The following is a 21021-nucleotide window of genomic DNA, read 5'->3' on the forward strand; positions in this document are numbered from 1 at the left end:
TCACATTTGACTCTTAAAAAGGGCACTAGAACTTTTAATTTCCACTCGGATTAGCTCCTTAAAAGTTTGTATGATATTGCTATCTATAATAGCGCTCCGCTGCCTATGATATTGCTTATATGCTCTTTTGAAAACCTGCATACCTAGTTTTTTCGTTGAATTGAACTTCCTCTAAACGTTTCCTAAGAGTTTCACCTTTATATTCTTAGCGTCATTAGTTCAAGCAATCGTATTAGTAGTATACACATAGTGCTTTCTGGCTAGTTCAAAATCAGCCACAACTTACACTGAAAGATCCAACTTAATAATGTAAGCTGTTCTTGAGATATTGCTATGTCTTTCGAGAGAACATGCTCATAGTTCATTCTGATTTAGTTCAACATCCACCGAAATACTCCTTGAAATATTCACCTTAATACCCTTAGCTTGCATAGTAGCAATAGTAGTAGTAACAGTAAAAGCATTAGCAGCAGGCAGCAGCAGCATATATATATATATATATATATATATATATATATATATATATATATATATATATATATATATATATATATAGGTACTCTTCTGAAATTCAGGACACACTTCAGGAAATTCTGTTCAGGACACACGAAAGAAAGACCGCATTGAAATATCAAAGCCAGTATTGATAAACAGGTTTCCGCTGCATAGTGAGATATTGCTCAGTCCATGACAAATATTTAAGCTTTAGTTTTTGGGGTTTAGGGGGACTAAAGGTAGCAAACTAGGTAAAAGTTGACTCTTTCTCACAACTGCTTTTTAAAACAATAAAAAACTTTAGCGTAAAGAGCGAGGCGTTGAGGAGGGGAGAGCCCCTATTTTACTATAAAATACAAAAAAAATATAGATCTTACATAAAAAAATATGTATCTATTCAAATTGTTCAAATGAAAGAACTGTTTATATGTATATGTATTTTTGTTACTCTTTACGCAGTCAGCCAAAAAATTCGGGAGGGGGTGCTCAAACCTTAAGCGCCCCTAGACACAGCCCTGGGACTGACCAACACGAATGGCTCTTAAACTTGGCTTATTAGATAACTTTGGAAATCCCAGAGCTCAACGTGAAAGCTGAAAGTTTTTGCTCGGAGAGTTCCGAAACTAATTTGATATCTTAATTGTTTTAGAATATTCTATTTGAGCAGGATTTCCTCTTTTCTTTCGTGAAGTTAATAAAGTTGTCAATCTCCAATGAATTCATAAAATCGTCCATGAAGAAATAGAAGTAGAGTACAATTACTTAAGAAAACCTGTCATTGTCAAGCATTAAAAGATATAAAACAAACAATCCAAATGTAACCAATCTGCATTTAAGAAGTAAATCTCATGTCGACCGACTCTTAAATAATGGACTTCACCAACAGCAGCGATCCAAAATCAAAAGATTTTGCCATTGTAGTTTGAAGTTACGGAATTCGACGGAAAATCATGGCAAATAACGAGCTTCAAATCTGGACACCAAGAAGACTTCTAATAAAGAAAACTGCTAGAAAATTCCAAGACGTCATGAATCAAAACAGCAGGATTGATAGTCATACATCCGCAGAAAAGATATAGGAGGAAATATCTATTGTTCAGACTAGTCCGAGCTACTCTCCCAGAAATATGTGCCCTTAAAACATTATTTAGTAATTTCTGAATAGTTTATTGATCTTTATTTTCAATTATGTTTTGTTTAAAATCTAGTAGTTACTATCAACAAGAGAAAACTTACCTTCGCTGATTGTTGAAACGCTAGGTGAAACTTGAGAATTTTCTACGTTGCAAGTTCCAAGCCTTAACATAAGCTGAAAATAAACCTGTTAAACTATGACAATTTTAAGCTTGGATATACATGTTGGTTATTGAGAATATTCTTTTATATCGACCTTTAACAAAAAGTGTGAAATTCTGATGAGAAATGTAAAAGTTATAACCTAGATTTTTTCACTTCTTTATCTAATAGCAGATTATTATAAAACGAGTACTTGAAATAGTACTATAAAAATTGTTTCATTGTAATATTTGCTGCACAGTATCTGATTTTGTGTTTCAATATTTTGAAGTATTTTTTGGGTTCTTTTTTTTTAACTCAATATATTGAAAACAAGAAAATTACAAAATACACCTTCATTTCCAGAATACCCTCTGCTTTTTTAAAAGGTATTAAATGCAAGCATGGGCGCCCATATGGGGGGGGCTCTGGCCCCCCCCTGGATGAATGATGCTGCCTTATTTTTATATTTTTGTTCTGAGATTTCTATTATATAGCATTAAAAGTAGCAATTAGACGAAGTTTGCCCCCCCCCTGGAATTCAGCTTATGGGCGCCCATGAATGCAATAGAATTTGCTTTAAAAATAATGTTTAGCCCTAAGAACAAGAATGAATATTTTCCTGCCAGAGTTACATTTTTGGACATGGGACAAGCGTCCACCTTGTGCTCAGGTTTGGATATGAACTGAACATTTTTGCCAGAGGATTTTTTTGTTGTAGAAGATATTTTTTTGGGTCTGGTAAAACCCAAAATATATTTTTGATAAATTCAATTATCATCAGTAATTCCAAATTAATGATTATCTGTCACCTTCCAAATTTATACCGATATTTTCAACAGCAAGTTTTTGATGTTAGTTCGAGTGCAAGTGCCAAAGGAATTTTTTTGTCGTAGAAGATTTTTTTTGGGCCTGGTAAGACCCAAATATATTTTTGACAAATTCAATTATCATCAGTGATTCCAAATACTGCCGTATTTTAAAATTATCATTCCAAATTTCCTCTGTCATCTATCAGATGAAATTTGACAGATGATTTTCATTAATGATTATCTGTCACCTTCCAAATTTATACCGATATTTTCAACAGCAAGTTTGTGATGTTAGTTCGAGTACAAGTGTTATGGTTAGGCCCCTTTAGTTGTACTTGCGGATGAAATCGGAATCTCACATGAGTACAGTGTCAACTTTGCATCCCGTTCATAATTTTTCCACTTGAATATTGTTCAACTTCCAAACATAAAATTTATTACTGAATAATCAGCATCATCCAAAACCATCCAAGGTGCAGGACATGAAAATTATCTCAATAGTTTTTTTATCGGTAAATTCAATATGATAAAAAATACAGGGACAAAAATTAGCAGGCAATAATTTGGAACAAATTAAGTGTTAATACAAGCTTTTTAAAAAAATTAGCTTAAAAAAAAGGTGGTTTATTTGCGCTACTTTAATCGATATAATTATTTTAGATTGACTGTGAAGCAATAATTGTTGTTCGTTTTAAGTTCATCTTCGCTCATTACTTCCCTCAGAAATTTTTTTTTTTAATTAATTGGTTTATTAAGCTTGTATTAACACTTAGTTTCAATTTACAGATAAGAAAACTGTTGTTCAAAGGTCCCATCTTCTTTAATTTGAAATATTTATGCCCTGAGGCCTTACTCTGGTTGTTCATTAATAAATTTTGTTGGTTTATTATGTATAATAACTACCGATACAGCCAATTTATTATTTTTATTTATAGATGTCTCTCAGGTAGTAGACAATTTTCAAGCCCTCCACATGGGATGGTTTTGGGTGAAGTTAGCTTTTGCGGTAAAACAAAATTCTAGTTCTGTAATGACAGGATAAACTCTATAAGACCGGCATCAGAGAAAAATTTTTGCCTACAAAGCTGCTTTTCAAGTCAGGTTCCCTGAGTTTTGAGTTTGGCTGAGTTTGGATAAGATATCTATCAGAGAATCATTTTCAGTATTCAGTTTACAGATAAGAAAACTGTTGTTCAAAGGCCCCATCTTTTCCAATTTGAAATAATTATACCCTGAATCCTTACTCTGGTTATTCATTAATAAATTTTGTTGGTTTATAATGTATAATAACTACCGATACAGCCAATTTATTATTTGTATTTATAGATCTCTCAGGTATTAGACAATTTTTAAGCCCTGCACATGGGATGGTTTTGGGCGAAGGCAGCTTTTGCGGTAAAATAAAATTCTAGTTCTGTAATGAGAGAATAAACTCTACAAGACCGGCATCAGAGAAAAATTTTTGCCTACAAAGCTGCTTTTCAAGTCAGGTTCCCTGAGTTTTGAGTTTGGCTGAAGGCCGGAAGTCCAAAATAAACCATATTCCCTCAGGAAACAGAAATATGCACCCTCGAGTTAGAGTTCGATGCACAATCAAATCTCTTCACAGAAAAGGATGAGGACATCCATCCCCTCTAGGAGCATTTACACAAGATAAGATTTATTCCTGATTAAACACAATAATAAACTACACTATACCCCTAAAGGCTCCTTGGCCGGTAAAGGAGATCTGGCCAGTATTCTTGTGTAAGAATACTGGCCGTCAAATGTACAGTTTCTTGAATAAGGATTTTTTTTAAGCAAAATTTTCTATTTTTAAAATAGAGTTTTCCATAAAAACATAAATCTTTAGTTGTGTCCAAGGCCGTACCCAGGATTTTTTTTTCGGAGGGGGTTTTAATAAAAAAAAAATATTTGGGGGTGGGGGGGGTACACAAAAACCTCAAAAACGCATACAAAATTTGTTTATATCCATTTTTGTTACGTTTTTAAGAGTCAGACAAACATTTCGGGGGGGGGGGTCAAACCCCCCCTCCCTCTTGGTACGGCCTGAGTTGTGTCTAATATCGAAATTCGTGTCATCTTTATGTTTGTAAAAAAGAAAACAACTCAATTTTAAAATAAAAGCAAATTGCAAAATGTCACCGTTATTTTCAGTCATATGTGGACAGAACGTCATTGTCTTATCTGTCATCAGACTAAGTGCCATGGCTTTTTAAAAGTGTCAGTCATTTTATTTGTAATTAGATAATTTCGGAGACCACACTGCCTTTCCATGACGATAAATAAAAGTTCAAATAGGGATAAAATCCTTTTAATAGACAGTGATGTAATAGAAATTCACAAAAATACCAGATATTTCGGTCACATATACAGTGACCGTCATCAGTAGTAAAACTGATGACGTCACTGTATATGTGACCGAAATATCTGGTATTTTTGTGAATTTCTATTACATCACTGTCTATTAAAAGGATTTTATCCCTATTTGAACTTTTATTTATTATTTGTAATTAACTTGCTGGTTTAGTCTAGTTTTCCACGAAAAGTCTCGCCCTTTTGTGAATTAAATAAAAAAAACAGTTTTTTTAACTGAAAGTAAGGAGCAACATTAAAACTTAAAACGAACAGAAATTATTCCGTATATGAAAGGGGCTGTCTCCTCCTCAAAGCCTGGCTCTTTACGCTAAAGTTTTTAATTGTTTTAAAAAATAGAGTTGTGAGACAGAGTCAAGCTTTAGCGTAAAGAGCGAGGCCTTGAGGAGGGGACAGCCCCTTTCATATACGGAATAATTTCTGTTCGTTTTAAGTTTTAATGTCACTCCATACTTTCAGTTTAAAACACTTGTTTTTTTTAATTTAATTTCTGATTGTTTTTTAGTTAATGCAGCTTTTATTTTGGCTCACCATCATTGAATAAGTAAACAAAATTGTCATGAAAATTTTACTTTTCTTTTACTAAATGGCTGTCTCTAAATTTGGTTCTGACGAAATTTACAAATTAAATTACGTAACGAGCCTCTATATTTATATATTTTTCTTCTGGCAAAATATACAAAGTTGCAGATATTTGCAGATATGATCTTGAAACCTATGTTATAGGGTTTTCTGATACGCTGAATATGACGGTGTGATTTTCATTAAAAATTTTTCACTTTTAGGGGATGTTTCCCCCCTCTTAGAAAAATCAGGTGAGTTTTCTGAGGCTATCAACATTATAAGCCCATTCTTTTGATACATTTATTGACATCAAAGTTCCGTTTTTAAAAGTTTCGCTTACTATTGAGCCGTATCGCTTGTTTTTTTTATTGTTTTATTTTTTTATTACGTATATGATGGGGTTCTCCCCTTTGTCAATACCACGCTCTTTACTTTAAAAGTTAAAAAAAATTTAATTCACAAACACCTGAATCACAAAGGCCTCTTAAATAGAATAGATACCTCTTTTGAAAGCAATAAAAAAAACTGTAGCGTAAAGAGCGAGGTATTCACTTGGGGGAGAACCCCCTCATATACGTAATAATTTCTGTTCGTTTTAAGTTCTAATGTTGCTTCTTACTTTCAGTTGAAAGTACTTGTTTTTTTTTAATTTAATTTCTGATCGTTTTTTAAATAATGCTTGGAAGTCCAGCACCCCCTTCACAGAAATGTCCCTTACCCCAAAGAAACATCCACCACGGAAAGATTCTCCCGAGTAACCCCTTCCTCCATCCCCCCCCCCACCCGCCCACAAAAAAATTCTTCCTGTAAATGTCTGTATACTTCCCAAAAACCAATACAATATGTAAGCAATGGGCAAAGTTCATAACTTGCAGCCCTTCCCCTGGGAACTGTGGGGGATTAAGTCATTGTAAAAGACATATTTATTAGATTTTCGACTATGCTAAACACAATGGCTATCTCAAAATTTTAATTGGGTGACTGAGAAAAAAATGAGCGTGGGAGGGGGCCTAGTTGCCCTCCATTTTTTTGGTCACTTAAAGAGGGCACTAGACCTTTTAATTTCCGTTCCAATGAGCCCTCTTATGATATTCTAGGACCACTGGGTCAATACGATTACCCCTGGGGAAAAGAAAAAAAAAACAACAAATAAACACGCACCCGTGATCTTTCTTCTTGCAAAAAATGCAAAATTCCACATTTTTGTAGATAGGAGCTTGAAACCTCTGCAGTAGGGTTATCTGATACGCTGAATATGATGGTGTGAATTTCATTAAGGTTCTATAATTTTTAGGATGTCTTTCCCCCTTTTTTCGAAAATCAGCCAAATTTTCTCAGGCGCGTAACTTTTGATGGGTAAGATTAAACTTGATGAAACTTATATTTTTGAAATCAGAATTAAAATCTGATTCTTTTGATGTATCTATTGGTACCAAAATTCCGTTTTTTAGAGTTTCGGTTACCATTGAGCCGGGTCGCTCCTTACTTACAGTTCGTTACCACGAACTGTTTGGTGGTGAAACAAATGCTCCCATGATGGTGGGGGACGGTATTTTCTCTGATAAGACGATTAAACGACAGTACTTGCAGGAGAGGAAAACATCAGTCGGGTATCAAAAGGTCGTATGTCCATAATTGTAAATTTTCAGAAGAGCAAATAAACAACTTCACAACTTTTTTATTTCCCCTCCGATAACTTTAAAAAAAACGGATTGACGTATTAATTTTACATATTAATCTGTTTTTGTTTTACGGTTATCGGAAAGAAAACAAAAGTTTTTTTTTTTGCTCTTCTGAAAATTTACAATTAAGGAGATACGACCTTTTGATACCCGAGTGACGAAAAGCAATAAGTTAACAGAAAAATCCAAAGGTACTTATGGTGACGACACAGTAAGAATCAAGGGGATATCGACTTTCAAAATTCATGTACACCAGGTAGCGCGTCCCAAGCGTGGAGAAAGTGTTCCTAGCGACCCAAGTGTGCCAAACACTGAGGGGACTGTGTCCGAGGTGGCAGCATTCTACCAAGCTCGGCGGAACTGCACGTCGTTCCAAGATGTTAACCGGGTGGTGGAAAGTGGGCGACTCCTCGGCAAGAATAAAGCACAATTAGTCCTTGTCCGGTGATGATAGCTAAGCATAAAGAAGCCGGTCGTCGACTTTCAGATTTCATGTACACCAGGTGGCACGTGCTAAGCCACATAAAAGGATGTCAAGTGATGCGAAAGTATGCCAAACGTTATGGGGAGTGTGCCATGCATGGTGGCATTGTACAACGCTTGGCAATACTGTTCGGTACACACGACACTCCAAGATGTATACTAACAAGGTGGAAAGTGGGGGACCCCTCGTTAAGAGTAAAAGGCACTTTTTCCGATAACAGAATTGTACGATAAAAATGTTTAGAAAAATGGCAGTCTGATGACTCAAAAAAAAAAGTCGACAACAATGCACGAAATATAAATACGATTAAACTGAGTCTAATTACCAGATCATGACTTGATGCTTGAAAGTTGAAAGCTTGAAAGCTTGAAAGTTGAGATGCTTGCATCAATTCGGCTGCAAAGAAAAAAAAATCGTTTAACTCCAATTTAAGAGATGTTAACAACTTTTAACGATCAAAACACCACGTTTAACTATTTCTTCTAACTAAATTGGGCCGAGATTCGGTACTTACGTGTTAGCGACGACACCAAAGAAGTGAAGTTGGGTTATAATGAAAAATACCAAAATATGATGAAAATATAATACTTTAGTAACAAAATTATGAAAACTACAAAAGAGAATTATGGAAAGCAGAACGCCCAGAACGTACCACATTAAATTCCTAACCGCGTTTATATACGAGTATTAAATATTTAATTAAAATATACCTGCATAGTATTTTATCTCGCTCAGGCTAAGCTGATTGTCTCCGAGAAGACACAGAAAACCGGTTTCATTACAGATCACGAACCAGGCGCGATAGCTGTAATACACAAGTACCCAAGATTCGATTACTTCTGAAAGATGTGCTTTCTACAAAAGATCAGGGTTACACTCTACTCTACCCTATAGAATTCGAACCGGTCCCTGACTTCAAAATCAAATGTTATTTCTCACCAAGTTTGATCGAAGAATGAGCCAACTCTTCTGTTTGTTTATTGTTCTGGTAAAGAAATTTTGTGACACGGCTTTCCCTCAGACAAAGGGATTGAGGACCTAGTCCTCAGAACCAGCGCTGCCAACGGTTTGAAGTAAACTGTACCAATCTTCCCAAGTTAAATTGTATCGCGAGAGAATGACTTGTACTCTCTGAACAGCGGATTAAAGATTTGCCGTAACAACAACAAAATTTCTGATAAGCTAAAACTTGAACAGATATCAGAGTAAGAAAAAAGCAAGCAAGACCAAAATGTGAAGGAGAATTTGTGTTGTAGCAAAAACTTTCCACGTGTACCGCATTGCACCAGGATCTCCGAATAGTACCAAAAATGGTACATTTTTATCGCGTTGGCAACGCTCATCAGAACCTATAACAGACACAGTCTGAGTATTGCCGCCTGGTTTCACTTAGATTCGATACAATCTTTCATAATTTCATAACACACTTAGACTCAGGGTTGCATACACCTCAAAAATAAAATCCCGATTTTTTTTCAAAAAAAAATCCCGAAATTAAAAAAAAAAAAATATCCCGAAACACAATTTTTGGGTTATACATAGGGCTGCACAGTGATGACATAAAAATCAAGGCGCGTAATTCGAAGTACGGTGAAACGTGGTTTCTAGTTGTAACAAACAACTGATTGTCAATATTCCTAGTATTATTTCGACGCGAAAACGTTCTGGTGGATTGGTAGGATCTACGGGAAACATTTTAGGCCAAAACAATTCGCCAAAGTTCCGAGAAAACGTGTCGACGCATCCACGTTTCATCGTTATTTGAATTTCCCGCCCAAGAATTGACGTCACGCTTCGTAGCCATATAGCACGACCAGACTATCCGTTTTTTGGAAAAATGGGATGGAAATCTGGAAAAAAGAATAGTCATCCAGACTAGGCGGTTTTTTTTCAAATACCCGGTGGTTTTTTCAAAAATATCTGTACAAATTTATCAGCCATCCTCATCAAATCTGTTTTTTTGAGCCAAAACCTCTAGAAAACAAATTTAGAGCCTCAGTTAGACAAATTACTTTTTTTCTATTCAATACCATCTTAGACAACTATTTTTATTTATCAATTATCGTGTCTAATCGTCTCCTTCTTCTGGCATTTTTTCCAGAAAAGCTGTCAACACTACCACTTCCGTCCCATTTTTCCATTTTCTGAATCTCTGATTATTCCTGCCCAGAAAACAAAAAAAATGGGACAGAGACCTGTCTACTTTCCCAGATTTCCACCCCATTTTTCCAGAAAATGGATAGTGTGGACGCGCTAACATTCAATATGGCTTGGCAAGCGGTAAAGGGTGCCTTTTATCAAGTCTTCACACGTCCCTTTCCCTTTTACCATACCTGTTTTTCTGTTTAGCGAAAGTCTCGCCAATCAAGAAGCGGGCAGCGGAACTATCATTAGTTTTTCAAGGTCAGACTTCACTACCCAGAAAACCTAGATTCCAAACATACTAAAATCTAAGAAAAATCCAAACGATATCATTCAAATATTCAGTACACGGATTCTTCATTGTATAAAAAAAAGGAATCAGCTGCTTTCAGATGAAAAAATCCGAAAAAAAAACAGACCCCCTTTTCCTAAGTCTGGGTACTTAGAATCCAACTTTCTTGGTATTAAACCTGGCCTTTGGGTATTTGAAGAAAAAACTGCGAAGCAACAGTCAGAAAAACTGTTACTACCGAGTTATTAGTAAAAAGCGCTAAGTAAAGCAACCAACTAAAAAATAAGTAGTTTCCCAGATATTTATTGGGTCGGTTCAGTAATCATTTTGGTAACCACAGTTCTAATGACAACCCTGAGAAACTGGAGAAATGAGCTTCAGTAAATCAAACTAAGCTCGGTTAGAACAAGTATAAACACTAAGTCTTCTTAAAATACGTAATCCAGATAAACATTTTCAATTTTTCTTCGTTTATCTGTATGCTCATCTGCGATCTTCATAGTTTAAAACTTAAATATTGAGTGGAATATCTTGCACGTGAAAGTGTCTCAAAATATTACAAAAATCTGGGGAATACGCTAATAGCGATCTTTTGAACCAATTGATGTACGTTCTTTAAACAGCACAAATTTACGACTACGTATGTTGAACCTAAACTATTGAAACTTGCTACAACCTAAGGAAATCACAGAATGCTGGCAGATCATTTGGTCATGACTTTATAAAACTCAAGGTGTTAAAACTCAAACTTCAAGGTGTTTTCATCTGCAAAACACCGAAGACCGAAATAATAATAATAAAAAAAAAAAAAAAAAAAAAAAAAAAAAAACTGGAACTGAGCTCTACTGAGCATATTAAGTTTACCGATGGTACTTATCGCTTCCGCTTCCCTAGATTTCGGAATACATTCGAAACTCATAAAATGATGTCAAGGACACAAGCGAATGTTTTGTTTTGAATCCACCACTCCTCGTTACATTAGGAGGGATGGAATAAAATTCATTCCGACAGAAATGATTACTATATTTAGAAAGAGCATAAAAAAAGGTATCGAGTGGTATGTTTACTTTATTCGTAAGTCAATAATATGAACTGCGGAAAATTTACCAAATTATTTTATTTTATATAAAAAGTACACCCTGCCCTCCCCCCAGATCATGAGGCCTATAAACGCTACTGCAAGCAACTTAATGGGCTGGAATTCTCTTGATTTCTTTCTCATGAATACAAATAATATACATGTCCTCGGTAGTATAGTGGTCAGTATCCCCGCCTGTCACGCGGGAGACCGGGGTTCGATTCCCCGCCGGGGAGGATTTTTTTTTTAGCTTCTTACACTTCATTTCTTAAGTAGCTAAAAAAGAAGCGAACAATACGAACTCCTAATGCACTTAGTCCAAAGATACAATGAAAGGAAACTTATGGAATTCACCTCAAACCCTAAACAGGAATAAGGTTCCACATGATCTATCTTATTTGAACCTTGATCAAAGATAGCTATAGAATATAGAAAGAGGACTATAGCTATAGAAAGAGGACTTGACTATTGAGAAACAAAGTAATTACTAAGATTTTTTTTTTGTTGGGAAGAAGGATGGAAATCGTCCAACAGTCAATAGGAGAATTATACATAAATTATCGAGAGCTATGGATAAAATCATAAGAAATTTGGGAAAAACGGACCCAAAACCTTTCTCCCTCTGTGAGCACGGAAACGAGCATCTCTGGAAAGAAAATAGACAGCGGAAGACAGAAAAAAACCATAAAAAAGATGAACAAACCAGGTGCATGCGATTACCTCCATACCTACCCCTCCCTTGTCTAAAAAAGAATGAATAAATTATGCAATAATGAATCAAAACGTGTTCTCTTTTCCTGCAGACACGAATGTACGTAGGGGGAACGGTATGGAGGCCCGCCTCCCCTCCCTGAAAAACTAAACTTACCCATACTTCTGTACACTTCTTATCAGGATTATCAAGCTTAGTTTTTATTATTACCCCCTCTTCTGAAAAAGAAATCCTTCCTGCGTACGGGCATGCCTGTACACATTCTATGTCCTTGTTTTATTCATTTAAAAGGAAATCGAACCAATTTAGAAGCCATTTTTATGAAGGGAGTACTCCAGGTTCGACAAAAGGTTAATAATATTAATGTTAATAATGTCAATAATTTTAATAATAGTAAGAATTGATTTTTTTTTTGTTTCAGGTGAGAGCGAATATTTTTGTGATTTTGCTCAATACTCATTAAGATTACTCTTATTTCAATACTCTTCATAATCCATACTAAGGCATTAGTTAATAAACCGTTCCAGTATTGCAGTTAAGTCGCAATAAATTCGAATTAAATTGCAATTGCCACCGAGAACACAAGGGAAATCGTTATGTTTATGATTTTGATTAAGAGGATGCGGTGCTTCAGACGACCACTCAATCTCGTCCTTGATAAACATTTTTAGTTTGTGTGGCCGAACTATTCAGAATTTATTGGATTGTCTTGCCATAACTAGTAAAGCTTGAGATCCAAATGAATATCGGAAAACTAACAGCCAACACCTGCTTTGCCGGAATTCGCTATCAAAGCGCTAAAAATCAGTTCACACTAATGATCATTTGAGTAATTTGGCCGGTTTTGGAGTCCCCTCTGTTGCTACCTGCTTTAATTGACAAGCTTCCCGACTAAAGATACGTAAAATGTCTGTCTTTTCATTCAAATCACAGTTTCCCGACAACTTTCGATACAGTAATCGTTCCGCTTCTCATCACAGTATAAATATATTTATACAAACAGTATAAAAGTTTCTCCAAACATAACACACACTCATAGTTTGGGAAATTCCCAGATCGTCAGAGCAATAGTTTCTTGTCGTGATGCGCTAGTCATTGCGCGTGCACGAGGGCGGGGTCATGAAGAGTGTAGGGCTTTTCACTACCGTTCGTATATATTTATACTGTGCTTCTCATCATTGTAATTATTCAACATGCTTGCTATTTTTTGATGTCTCAAAAGGGTGGATCAAGCACAACCTTGAATAAATTCTGCCATTTGAATAAAGCATCAATATCTAAAATCATAAATTAAGAAACAGAAATACTACATGCTATTACTATTTACGTGACTTATGAGATCCAAGTTCGATTGCTTAAGAGAAGAATAAAAAAAAAAAAACAAGCAGTTTTTAGATTGCTTCGCAATTTACACAACATATACTTGCAAAATGGTTCCAATACATTAACTTGTCATATTTCCCTATATTTGGGGAATTCTGAATGTGCATGAATGTGCATTGTCGAGTTAATATACATATACTGATATTTATTAATCAAAATGTTAATATTATTTGATTTATTAAAGTTATGAAAGTGGAAACATTTATAATTTTTTCAGTAAAGTGTAAATTATGTTCTGGCTTGGGAAGGCATAGGGGTTTTGAGCCCTACTCATGTTAATTTCTGCTTGTTTTGAGTTTGAATCGATTATTTATTGTAATTTATGTTCGTTTGGGTTTCATTTATTTATCGATGCTGATTTGTGGCAGTTTCACGCTTGTTAGATTATTTAATTTTATTTTTGCTCATTTTTGGTTTAACGGAGCCCTTTACTTTTCTTTGAAAAACTTTTTTTGTGGAAAAGTTTTATTAATTAATTCTATAATAAAACTTATGTGCAAACAATCAGGGGCAGATCCATGACCTTTTTTAGGGGGGGGGCAAAAAAGGTTGATCCGATTAACTTGCGTTAGGAGCAAGTTTAATAAACGCAAACTTGCATTAATTAAGTAAATTACACTACTTTAGACGACGTTGGGGGGCACGCCCCCTCACCCTCCTGGATCCGACACTGCAAACAATGGATAATTTGCACTATCTACAGAGCTTGCCTCGTGGACTTCAGAGCTCATGCCATTCCAAGGGCAATTTTTTATTTTCAATTTTCAACGAAAATAGAAGAAGTGCTAGAGTGTTGGCTTTTATTTCTGGATTGGAAGACTAAATACTGCATCCTTAAAAACTCCATGGTCGAAAACCCTTAACCGGATGCTTAAAATCCTCCTCTTGAATAACTCCGCCCTTAATTCCCTTAGTGTCGTAGGGGTGCCGAAGTGGGTAACCCAGAACCTTAATTAATATTGGGTTTCTACTTCCCCATCCCGTAGAGGCGTGCGGGAATTGATCTGTTTTTATGTCATGCACTCACACACAGGCTTGTTATTTGGGGGTAAGGTGAAGGCACTGCCCCCTTTAAATTGTCAAATTTTCTCATTTTAACCTAGCACTCTTCATAATCATATAATTTTAATGATCAGTACTATAATGCTGAAGTCCAAAAAGCAGAAATGTGTACTTTCTTATGAGAAATTCCAAATTCTTTGTATCATTTCAACAGCAAAATTGTACTAATAATAATATTAATTTCTATAATTTATATTGACTACACATCTAAATGTTCTTCAGTTTTCTAAATCTTTATACTTGTAGATATGACGATATCTAAAAGTATATTAATTGTTTCATAATTAATTGTTGTTTTTTATCTGCAACTTCCTAAATATACCGATGACAATATACTCCCTTGGATTCTTTGTGACAAAATTGTACATTTTTTTGCAAGAAAGTTTAAATTAGGTGGGAACTAAAACATATATTTAATACCCTACTTTGACGAACTACTTTGTCTTTTTGTATTTTTTTTGTGTATATTTAAAAGCATAAGAAAGAACAAAAATTAAATTGAGAAGCTTTTTCAATGCACAATTTCTTTTGCTTTTAGGTTAGGTTTTTATGTCCATTCTTAAATCATTTTCTATTGTCCCGTTCAGACTCATGGGGAAACGCTCACAAATCGATTGGTACCATGATAAAATAAAACTAATCGGTTTTTCCCATAGTACCGATCGGTTTTGGGGCTAGGAACTGTAACACGGTTTTGGGGCTAGGAACTTTAACACGAGAAGGTTCGAGATTTTATGGTTCTTACCCAGAATCGTCAGTTTTTATCCAACGCAAGTAATGTTTTGTATAAAACTAACACGAATTTGGCAAGAAATCCACTTGGCACGCATAAGTGCATGCTATCTGTGCTTTCTAGGAAAAATTTTGCACCTATTGTTTGAACATTTTTTCCCCTCATGCCGACCAGTTTTTCTCATCGGTTTTCCCAAGAGTCTGAACGGACCATAAGAAGAGTTTTCAGCTGACATTTGTTTTTAAACAGATAGCACTGACATCAGATATAGTTTTTATCCTGTTAAGCTTAAACCATTCAAGTATTAAATGTTGATTTCAAAACTGGAATCGAACTAAATTAGTAACAATCTATTTCAAAATTCCAAAGGTATGCTCTAGAGGCGATACGTATACTTACAGTAAATGGAAAGACGCTATGTGCACCGAGTTTTAAAATTATCTGCAGACCAGGAATGGCTTTGGGGATCTAGTAGAAACTGCCAGTCTTAGGGTTGGAGTTCAGTGGACCTCAAATTTAGACTTACAGGGATGGGTAAATATAGGTCGAAAGACACTGTGTATATGTCCAGGTCATCGAAATGGCTCATCTGCAATATCTTGGGTCTGAACTTTAAACTTAAAGATACTGCTAGGGAAAGGAAGGTGGATAATGGGACAAGGGGACTTCAAATTTTACGTTGGAGGGAGAGGGAATAAGTTTCTTTGAACAACCGAAACCTTTCGCACTGCAAATGAGGCTTATAGTCTCACCACAGTTAAATAGAGAAGCATGAAGACACTACTATTTTCCAAGTTAGTGATATGGTGTGTATCTTTAATATCCCGGAAACGGCTTGGGGTATCAAGTCGAAACTTTCTAGGATCGTTTAAGGGGGGGGAAACAAGTGGATGCTGAACTGTCTTGAGGGTGAGGAACTAAATCAAAAGACACCACGCACATCCAAATTATGGAAATGGAACACTATTTCTGCAGAATTCAGGTCATCGGCGAAACATCTGTAGCATCTTAAGAACGGCTTGGGAAATGAGTTGAAACTCTTGTGTACTGTTGGGGAAAGAAATGAGGAAGATGGGGCAAGGAAACTTCAAATTTTTAGTTACGGGAGGGAATGGGGCTATTAAAATTTAGTCTCTGATCCACCAAAACTTACGCTCACATCAAAGTCACATCTAAAAGAGTTCACACAATACTGACATGCATTAATTTAAAAAGAATTACGCAAAATTTTACACAGCACAATAAAAAAGAAATAGAATAAAAAACTAAAATACGTTCATATTCAAGGGTATAGAGTTGATCATGAAATTCGTCTAAATATTTAAGTTTCGCCATTCATTTAAATTACAATCCTACATTTTGATTTTTAACAAGAAAAACTGAAAAACCTTTACTAATATCAGTAAAATTTCCCGCCAATGACGCTATGGTCTTCATAAGGTTTAGAGGGTGGCATGGAAAATCCTGGTTTGTGGTAATTTCTGTTCGTTTTATTCATCTATTCATCTATGGCAGTGCCTGTTATTTTTGTTAATTTTTATTCGTTATGGGTTTCATTTATTCATTAATTGCAATATGTACACGCTTTAAGTTTGAATTATTATGAAATTTTGCTTCCGTAACTACAAATCTTTACTATCTTTGAAGATTTTTTTTTTTCAAAAGCTTAATTTTAGTTAAAGACAAAAAGTCGTGTTTTTGGTGTCATATACTACTTTACGATGGCGTCCTCAAGACAGATTTATACAAAGCATGTATATGTATGCAAAGGTTTCAAATGAGCTCTTAAACAGCTCTCTACGACATTTCAGTGTCCTGCTAGTAAGCAGACGAGTGCATAGTAGAAATGTATACGCTACTTCTTCCACAGTACGCTACTTTTACTGTGGACGAGTGTTTCAAGCTTTTTTCTAAATTCTCTAAAAATTGTTTCCGCGGTTTACTTTTTCTGTCAAGATAAGCATAAGTAACAGTCGTTATTCCTGATCGAATTTAAGTTTCTTTTTTTATGCAGCTTTTTTAAACGCGTTTTTACTCTTACTTTCTAAGGGGATTGGGAAGGGGAATATACAAGATGGGAGGGGGTTGTAAGCCTCCGGTTAAGTGTTTTCGACCATGGATATTATAATGGTACCTTTATTATGTTTCACTGTCTTTCAACTTCAGAAATTGCACGGAGCCATTTTTGTGCCATATGGCACTTTATGATGGTGTTACTGAAACAAACTCACAAAGAGCGCGTAGATATGGTCAAAGGCTTTTAAGTTAGCCATTAAAATCTCTTATACGATCTTGCGATACCCGCTCACCCAGCCGGAAAAGTTATTACTACCGATGCTGATACAAAAAATCAATTTTCCCTCAAGATGAGGGGCTCAAAACCTCCAGTCACCGGTTTTTTACCACGGTGATCCCAATGATGCGCTTTATATTCGCCACCATTTATAACAGGTTTTAAGCTCCTATTCAGAATTTCCGATAAATTTAATTCCTAAATCACCTTTAAATGGAGTATTTTTCTGAAGACAGTTTTGTTAACATGTTTTTAAACTTCCGGTAACTATGGGCCTTGGTTCGCTTTTACTAGGTTGGATGTGTTGCTGCAATATCGATACACGCAAAACGAATCTGACTTGCATAAAAGACCCCTATACATACACCTTTTTCAAAACCAGAAGGGGGGGGGGGGGTATAAATTCTTAGAAATTCTGGACAACTGGCAATTTATATAAGAAGTGACAATGATTATGGAAATTACAGAGATCGTAAAATATTTTATTTGGGGAGGGGTTTGGGGGGCGTAACGAGTCTATTAATCAGGGCATAAATCAGTCCTCATGTATATGGTTTGGAAAATGATTATACATAATAATACAGGACATTGACGTAGTTTCACTACTATTAGTAGTGTTTATGTAGCAATCGGTGATGGATATAGAATCAAACTTTCTTATTGCCAAATGCATCATAAATAAATAATAGGTGTTATGTTTGGATTGGAGGCAAAATAGCGTAGCCTTAGCTGGTACTTGCTGGAATTTTAGAGATAACGCAAAAGTTTGGGTTAGATGTTATTTTCTGAGGCAAAGTAATGCAGTACTAGCTTGCGCATATAGCACATTTTAAATACATGGATTAGGTGTCAGGTAATAAATGAAGCTGTTTTTAAGAAAACAACAGCATAATAATTTTAATGCTATCTTTAAGAAAACATCTTTTTTAAGAAATTTCTTCGGGGTATAGGCTAGTCTTTAAAAGTTAATAGAATTCTGTTACTAACTTTAAAAGCTTAGTAAAGTTGAAATTCGGTTATTGAATTGGTTCGGGGGCATTAACCCCTCCCCCCCCTTGAATTTTGCCACTCCCCCCTAAATTTTGAAAATCTTTTTTTTTTATATTGTCATTGAAAACTGCCTATTTTCATTCAAAAAATAGAAAAAGGCAATTAAAACTTTGGGTAGGCTACTTACGTCTTATACCAACCACACTGAAGAAGTGAAGTTAGGTTAATCTTTAATAGGCTATTTATTCTTTAATAGTAAAAGATTTTTTTGTTTGTTTTAAGCTCGATTCGCATATTCAATTTAAATTTTACTTTTCTTAAGATTTATTTTTTCATTTATATGGTGCCGGTTGTTTCTAAAAAAAAATCTTAAAATAACTCAAGTTTAAAAAGAACACTACTACCAACAAATTAATGAAACACAAAACCAATAGAAATTAGAATAAATCCCATCAAGCACAAAGACAACAGATGCTGCTAATGCTGCTATTGATGAATAAATGAAACCTAAAACGTACAGTACTTAAAGCGAATGATAAAATTAAAGTGAAATCATATACACAAAACAAAAAGGGACAGTAATTGTCAAATGTGTCACCCCTTCAGGAGTTTGTAAATAAGCTTTGTTTACAGCAGAGTGCGCGTGATTAATGTTGTTATTCGCCTAGTTGCATATAGCGTTTCAGATGACAAGTTGCTGGATAGGGAACTGTTGTTATCTATTACGAATTATATCCGAAGAAATTAGTATTAAGCGGATAAGGGATGATCGAACGAACTCAACATCTTCTGACTTAGTCTAACAGCCCCCTCTAAATTCTCTGAAAGTTTAAACTTAATACTCATAGCCCTTTCTGAGATATAGCGGATACAGTTTTTACAATTGCCAATTTGCATTATCTACAGCTCTTGCCCCAGGATCCACGGGGATTATATCATCCCCGGAGGTATATCTCTTAAATTTTTCGAGGATTTTGAAAAACTAGCTATCTCAAAATATTGATCATGTGTCTAGAGGTTGCGAGGAGCCCAGAAGTAAAAAAAACAAGGGAGGACTGGTTGCCCTCCAATAGCTTTTAGGGTACTCCTATGTTAAACGCACTCTTTTATATACTGCATTGGAAACCAGTCACCAAAAACCTGTTTTTGACGGGTTAATTCAACATACCGCTATAGGGTAATACAACGTATAGCGTAGTTTTCATTGCGTATACGATATTTAAACTGTTGTTTTTTGGGGGTTTAGTGGGGGGGAGGTACCTAGGTTAGGTTAGGTTCAAATAATATATGCTATGTTAACCCCCCCCCCTAATGTGCAAATATATAGCCCGAATTTGTTTCCAAACTATTATATATTCATCCTATTTTATTTATTTCATTAGCATTAACCAAACTAGCACAATATAAAAGAGTGCGTTTAATATAGGAGTACCGCTTTTATACCGTAAAAAGGAAAGCAGAATTTTCAATTTCCAATCGAATGGATCACCGCCGAAATTTCTACAACCACCCCATCCATACGAAGTTGTACTGGGAAACCAATATTAAATAAATACCACGGTGAGGGCTTACCTTCACCACTCCATTGAACCAAATTTGTCAACTTTCTTGGCCGATATTCTCCCTGAAAAAGTAATGAAAGGATCATAAAAAAAAACAAGCATATCAATGAAGCTATTCTTATAATTCAAAAATACGTCAAAACCATGAACGAAGGCAAGGGCATCTCTTCCCTGTCCACAAAACCTTGATTTCTAGCATTGTAATTCCATTATCATGGCTGCGGTTCTAGGCGTTTACCACCCGGAAAATACCCCCGTTTAACAAATGGAAAATACCCTCCCCCCGAGGAAAATAGCCCACCAGCAAATAAAACTGGGGAAAATATTCCCCGGAAAATATATCCTCACTGAAAGGAAATTATTCCCAAAAATTTACTCTTAACTGAAAATTCCCCCAGACAATGTTTCCCAATAACAAATACTATGTGTAAGCAATGGGAAAATTACAAAATTTAAAAAGGCATTTAAACTTATACAATCGTGTTCTTCGATTATTTTGTAGTTTGGGAGGGAAATGCCTTAAAGTGTGCGTTTTAATGCCAAAACATCCCAGATCTCATTAAGCCATCAGATAAAAATAGAATTAGTTCCTAAGAGAGAGAGAGAGAGAGAGACGAGGGGAGGGTGTAGGTGCAAATTGATGTATAATCTCTAGGGCCGTAGCCAGGATTTTTGTTTGGGGGGAGGATACAAAAGAAACTTTAAAAAACGCATCAAATATGTAAAACTGATATCTGCTCCCTTATGATTTCATGGGATATTTCTGGTCTACGCTGTTATTATGATAGCAAAGAGTAACATTAAACCCCAAAATGAGCATAACTTATTCCGTATCGGAGAGGACTGCCCCTTCCTCATCCACACTTCCACTTCGGAGGGTGCTCAGTCGATCGGAAATTGAGAGTTAAGTCCTATTTTTATAAGTCGAAAGTGATTGGAGCCCAACCAGTCGCAGGGGGAAGGGAGTATTTTAAGACAGTGAAAACTTATCCCTAAATGAATATTTCAACCCTATATCCAAAGTTCAACCAGAAAATTCAACCAGTGAGTCCTGGTTGAACCTGAAGTAAGGATGCTAGAACTGTT

The 21021-nt window shown here is 35.5% G+C and overlaps 1 protein-coding gene and 1 non-coding gene across 2 annotated transcripts in view; one reads left to right on the plus strand and one right to left on the minus strand.

Moving 5' to 3' along the window:
• The window catches only part of LOC148943556 (uncharacterized), a 42327-nt gene that overhangs the window by 8172 nt on the left and 13134 nt on the right, over positions 1-21021 (minus strand). The window contains exons 2-4 of the mRNA XM_089101028.1: positions 19946-19997; positions 8014-8084; positions 1732-1804 (exon numbers count right to left, since the gene is read on the minus strand). Of these exons, the coding sequence (XP_088957154.1) occupies positions 1732-1804; positions 8014-8084; positions 19946-19997 (196 nt within the window). The remainder of the gene's footprint in view (positions 1-1731; positions 1805-8013; positions 8085-19945; positions 19998-21021) is intronic.
• Positions 11365-11436, plus strand: TRNAD-GUC (transfer RNA aspartic acid (anticodon GUC)). Its single transcript has one exon. It is a non-coding gene; the product is annotated as a tRNA-Asp (tRNA).

Source organism: Artemia sp. Qi Xiang Cuo, chromosome 15, assembly GCF_049724085.1.
Source record: "Artemia sp. Qi Xiang Cuo chromosome 15, ASM4972408v1, whole genome shotgun sequence".
NCBI classification, from domain to species: Eukaryota; Metazoa; Arthropoda; class Branchiopoda; order Anostraca; family Artemiidae; genus Artemia; species Artemia sp. Qi Xiang Cuo.